This window comes from Carassius auratus, unplaced genomic scaffold, assembly GCF_003368295.1.
Source record: "Carassius auratus strain Wakin unplaced genomic scaffold, ASM336829v1 scaf_tig00002576, whole genome shotgun sequence".
In the NCBI taxonomy this organism is placed as follows: Eukaryota; Metazoa; Chordata; class Actinopteri; order Cypriniformes; family Cyprinidae; genus Carassius; species Carassius auratus.
The window spans coordinates 1,702,891-1,709,048 of record NW_020523459.1 but is presented as its reverse complement, the minus strand read 5'-3'; the positions used below and the strand labels follow the sequence as shown (position 1 = coordinate 1,709,048).

The following is a 6,158-nucleotide window of genomic DNA, read 5'->3' as shown; positions in this document are numbered from 1 at the left end:
CCACGAATAGGACATCACTAAAGCGCAGTCCCTCTCTCCAGCGGCGAGACTGAAGGAATCAGAGAAACCACGTAGCACCAGAGAGAGCACCGTCCACCGGCTCATCTCAGTATGTGGCAGAGAACTACGTGGTGCTGAAGGAAGACGACAAAACAGACGGAGGTCGAAAAAGCTCAGGGTCGCCAAATTGCCCGTTCCTGGACATATTCAACGGTAAGGTCGTTGTCAAACGACAGTTTCTTTATACCTATGTTATAGGAGAATGCAAATTAATGCATTGCCACCGTGCATTATCATCATTTTAACACAAACCTTTTAGGAATACATATGCATGTATTTTCTGCTGTCAGTTTGTTACATGCAGTTACATGAAACTAAAATGATGAAGACAGCAGCGCTGTCAGACCAGCTGATGATCACTCTAGCAGAGAGCAGAAATATCCCTCTTCTGTCTGTGGGGTTCAGAGTAGAAGAGTTTGGCAAGAGTTTTGAGGAACGCGTCCAGTTCCCTGGGCTACTTCATAAATGATCTGCTCTTGTAATATTTCCAGTAATGCCTGATTACAGCTGCTATCAAATGGAATGACTGGTAGACAAAAAAATAAGAATTATAGAGCAACAGTCTCCCCCATGAAATATGTAGTTATTATACAAGCATAATACTCCACCATTTGGTTTTTCGAGACACGACCGTTTGAAAGCTGGATAAATTATTTAGTTTGAATGCACAAGTTGGCAACGAGGATGCCCAGGAGACCTGTTCCCCGTGAGGTAGAGCAGTGCTTCCCCACTTTGTTCCTGGAGGCGCCCCAATAACACACATTTTAGATGTCTCCCTAATAAAACGCACCTGATTCAACTCATCAGTTTGTTAGTGGAGGCTCTAAGAATTGAAATGGGTGTGTCAGATGCGACATCCAAAGTGTATGCTTTTGGGGGGGCCTCCAAGAATAGGTTTGGGAACCGCTGAGGTAGAGCGAGCACTTCTCCTGGAGCAACTCCATGCCTGTCTGTGTGCATAACTGTGATGGAGAGCAACTTGGGATAGCTGCTGGAAACTACAAGTCTTATATTAAATTAAATTTATGCATTTAGCAGCAATTTTATCCAAAGCAACTTACATTTCATTCAAGCCAACAATTTTCTCCTAACATGTGTTCCCTGGTATTCAAACCCTCAACCTTGCTCTTGCTAATGCAATTCTCTACCACTTGAGCTACAGGAACACTTTATTTACACTATATTTAGACTCTGATCAGACATAGCCTTATGTTTGTTCTCGCAGAGCGTCTTGATTTGCAGATAATTTTTTTATCTGAGTTAACAAGAACTGGTCCATGGCTCCCATGCGTATGGAAAATAATTAGGTTAAAAATAAATAAATCAATAAATTAAATTTCCAGTACTTGAAATTGGAATGGAAATGATATCTTGAATAATAATGGAAACTCATTTGTCTAATAGTGTTGGAAATCTGCTGTTCTTCCAGGAGCTGCCAAATGCTTTGTGTTAAATCTTTGGGTTATCAGTATTGATCCATTAAACCAGGGGTTTTCAAACTAAAAAAATAAATAAAGAAAGAAATGAAAGTTAAAATTAAATAACCAAATAACCAAAAAGATTTAAATAAACAATTAATACATACTATAGTGAGTAAAAAAAATTATTAAATGATAGAAATTATACTTGTATTTGTAATATACACAATATTCTATTCATCTATACATGAAAATATAGCTGCCTTTTGAACTTTATTATGAGTGTCTCTCACACAAGGATGATCATATTTGGGGGTCTGTGACATCTAAAAGATTGAGAACCCCTGCACTAGACTACCTCCCTCTGCTGGTGAACAACATGAACACGTAATACATTTTAGGTCTTTAAATAAACAATGTACTGTTTTGTCAAGGGAAAACAAAGTGGGTTTGTAGGGTTGGTGTATAAAAATCAATCTGGTTCAGTGGTGTGAGGTTTGCAAGCTGACTAAAATGTTCATGGTCCACAGCCGGTCATGAATAGCTCTCACATTATGGTCTCTGTTGATGGATTAAGAGTTCATTACTGGCTGTTCCATAAGTCACTTCTGCAGACAGTGCATTGGTGACCATTATCTTAATTCTCTTGTTTGTGCTTTGTTTATTTAAAAGAGCGAGAAGAAAATTGACTGAGATGTGTGATGCACTAACTTTTTGCTTTTGGGGTCTTTTCCCAGTTTGAATCCTCTGGTTTGTGTAAGTCAAGTGTTTGTGAGTGGGTAAGACAGTGTTTGTGAAGGCCAGTGGTCTGTGGCTCTTTCGTACTGTTACAGTGCAGTGTCAAGCTTAAGCGAGGAGGCTTTCTGCTCAGCATATATCATCCAAATTTTGATGAAGAGAGACTAGTTTCCAGAATGGATTGAGTCCCAAGATTTCTCCACTGCAGAGAGGGCTTTACATTCAGTCTGTCATATGGGTTTAATTATCAGAGTTTCACTCGTGCCTGATGGCTCCCCGTCTCAAGAGTAGTCTGAAAGCACAAAATGCTTCTTGCCATCTCAGATCACACATATTCTCGTACCTCATGTCTACACTAACAGGCCCTTCCTGAAATTCCATGTCACATTTAGTGTATGTTGAGACGCCATCTGTAGCTTGCAGATGCTTCTCATTCTTGATTTGCCCCCAAGAGTAGCCAATTATGAAGTTTAACTCCTTCAAGGCCACAGCTGATTTTTCTCTAGAGGTCATGTCTTCCTGTGGCCTCTGTGGCTTGAGCTCCTTGTCCTGTTTTGTAGGCTGGTGTTTTTTTTTTTATCACAAAACAAACTGCAGATGGACAAGTGAATCAGTCACTGGAAAAGTTTATTATTTCCTCTTATTTACACAATTTCTGTATTATTGTTTTATATAATGGGGATGGGAACTGAATGATTCTGATTCATGACCTTCTTTGGCAAGATTTAGATAAGACAAGATTTTGAAGAAAACCACCGATCTCAGTCTTGTAACTTCACAATACAACAAGACTCTAAACAGAGGTAATGCAAGTAAAGACCTGCCCTCTTGGCAGGTATTCCAGCCAGTTTTATCACACCTTTACAATTAATCCAGAACACGGCAGCAAGATAAATTTTTAATGAGCCGAAAAGAATGCACGTCACACCTCTTTTTATCAGTTTGCATCGGCTACCAATAGCTGCTCGCATAAAATTCCAAGGCATTGATATTTGCCTACAAAACTACCACTGGCTCTGCACTCCTTTAGCTAAATTCGTTACTTCAGACTTATGTGCCCTCTAGAAACTTGCGTTCTGCAAGTGAACGTCGCTTGATTGTGCCATCCCAAAGAAGAACAAAGCCATTTTTACTGACTTTTTTAATATAATGTTCCCTCCTAGTGGACCTGCCCAACTCAGTCCTCAAGAATCTGCAAAAATAGATCTTTATTTGACCCTCTAACTCTAGCACTGTCTATTCTAATTCTATTCTTTAAAAAAAACACTATAAAAACAACTTGCACTCTATTCATTTGCTGCTTGTTTTCTTATAAAAAAAAACTAGCTTTCTATTCGTTTTGTATTCTATCTTCTTTCTTTTCATTTATTATGCAATTAACAAAAGCAAAAAAGACCTCTAACACTAGCTTGCTCTATTCTTTTTCTATTATGTGTTATGTAAAGTGCTTTAAATGCTAAGAAAACAATATTTAAATGTAAGGAATTATTATTATTTATTTTATATGATTACTTTTTGTTTATTATACTATTTAAAAAGCCTAAAAAAAGTGTACTGCATTAAGAAGACTGAGACTTTTTATAGCACTTGTGTTTCATAACTATTTTGTTGATTTTGTTTGCTTCCATTGTCCTCATTTGTAAGTCGCTTTGGATAAAAGTGTCTGCTAAATGACTAAATGTAAATCTAAAGAGGCTTTGCCAAGCAGGAAATAACAGTAAAATCCTGGAGGGTTGAAAGGGTGTGGAGAGCAGAGGCATGTATACCATCACTATTTGTAGGGGACAGAGACCTCTTAGTGTTTTAAGATTACTTGCTGTACTTAAGCTGTTTCAAAGCAGCCCATAGGAAATGAGGGGAACTTAAAACCAGCATCAGCCTCTGAGGCCACATTTGGGTCCTGACCTATTTGTTGCTGCTATTGTTTTCAATGGAGACGGAGAGTGATTGATTTTTAATGGAGGAGAATGTAGAATATTGTCAGCCAGTTTAACATGGCTTATTTTGTGGCAACAAAAAATCTTGGATGTGTTTCACACAGTGGTTTCAAATAGCTTTTCCGTAAAAATTAGACAGAGTTCCCGCACACACACACTTCTTTGGCCATTGTCTTTTTTTGTGGTACAAGTCGGGAATAGTTATCCTTGATGGAATCTATATTATTTCTCCCACCCTTTCACAAATGTTCTACCTTTCCTCCTCCTTTAACCCCTATAAACCTTTTCCCCTTTTCTTTCTTAAGTTTCTCTTCTCTCTTTCTCTTCTTTCTCCTTTTTTCTTCAGGAGGCAACTTGTAACCTTATGTTGCCAAATCATTTCTCAGCTGTTCTTGATTACCTTTGTCTGCATTGTTTCTGTACACCCATCAGAGCTTGCATGGCATTTCTTTCTACCTCTTCCCAGAAAGCATGGAGTGAGGGATCCATAGATAATGGAAAAAAGGAGTGTGTAAAGGAGGTTGAATAGCTTTTGTTGATGATGATCATATTGCTGATAAAGAAAATGTAAAAATGTCTGAAACCTGTGCATTGCCATGTTTGAAATAGTATAAAAACATACTACTCATGTTATCCCACAATGCAATGCACTTAACTTTTTTTCAATGTGATGAATGAATTGCAGATAATTTCAACAGCGATTGCTTGAATGAACTTTCCTTTTCCAGTGCAGCAGAGGCAATATCAACCACAGTTTTTGCAATAGTGTATTTAATTTACTTTACATGTGATTATTACATTAATTTCTACAGTGAATTGCAGTCTCCTGAGATTATTCCAAAAAATAATTTTGGGTAAAATCATTTGCTAAATAAATAAATGTAACCAAACTAAAAGCTTTGTGTGTGTGTATAAATGTAGCATGACAACCATGTTGTGTGTGCATTCACATACTATGATCAAATATAGTAGGCATTATACAGTATGTACAACAGTGTGCATTACATAGCCGAATATGGCTTCCTCTCTCTGATTGTGTCCCATTAAAACAGTGGTGCCACACAAGCACCTCTTGTAGTATTTCTCAAACATTTTGTTTTATAGCCGGCCCCAGACTTTTATTTTTCTTTTGCACTCTTCCTGTGAAGGACAGAGTGAAGAGAAACAGCAGCCAGCAGTTTAGAAAGCGTTTTTTCCCCTTTTCCTCTTGAATGTGAAAGGAGGAATGATTGATTAGCTCTAGCAACAGGATGCAAACAACAGCCTCCCAAGGCAATATGTTTGACCGGTCAGAGAGGAACCATTTAGCCAAGAAATTCACTTTTCTTCCTTTTCTGTTGCATCTATCTAACATGTTTGTTTTTCAATATAGGGAGGCTCTTCATATTTATGATCCCCGGTTGTACACATCTTGGAACTGCGCAAGGCTACCTCCAACCCTGAGAGGTGAAGTGTCAGGTTCGACGTAGAAGTGAAGCCCCGATGGCTCCAGAATCCTGTGAGTCACTTTGGTGAGCGTGGGGCTGTTAGAGGGCAGAAGACATGTTGGGACAGAGGGCTGGGCACCGCATTGAAGCTTGCTGTAGTAACCATGGAAACGGTGTGGAGGAGTCTGGCCTTCGTTGGTATCATCGCCATGGTTGCCAGTGGAGTGCCAGAGAGTTGGAGTCCTGAGGAGTTTGCTCAGTCTCAAGGTGAGTTTCCTGATTGTTTTATTGTGATTAAGTTTAAGTAAATGGTGTGAAGAATAAGTTTTCTTTTCTTTCACAAGAGCCAGCCAGACCTGATGACCCTTCTTCCATGAAACCGACCACTGTCTCTTTTCACACAATTAGTGACCCAGTTATCTCTCTGACGAGACATGAGGCACCTTTTAGACATCCCACATCAAAATCTACATTCCTGCAAATTATACTAATCCTGTAGTCATTTCAAATATAAAAGTTTTAAAGAGATATAAATGTTTGTTTGTAACTGACTCAGAGAGAAATTTTGTTTGTTTTTG

At 38.6% G+C, this 6,158-nt stretch overlaps 1 protein-coding gene across 1 annotated transcript in view; it reads left to right on the top strand.

The window, feature by feature from the left end:
* The window catches only part of LOC113069916 (A disintegrin and metalloproteinase with thrombospondin motifs 10-like), a 49,320-nt gene continuing 43,162 nt past the window's right edge, over window positions 1-6,158 (top strand). Inside the window, exons 1-2 of the mRNA XM_026243035.1 lie at window positions 1-213; window positions 5,526-5,847. Coding sequence (XP_026098820.1) covers window positions 5,745-5,847 — 103 coding nt within the window. The 5' untranslated portion in view covers window positions 1-213; window positions 5,526-5,744. The remainder of the gene's footprint in view (window positions 214-5,525; window positions 5,848-6,158) is intronic.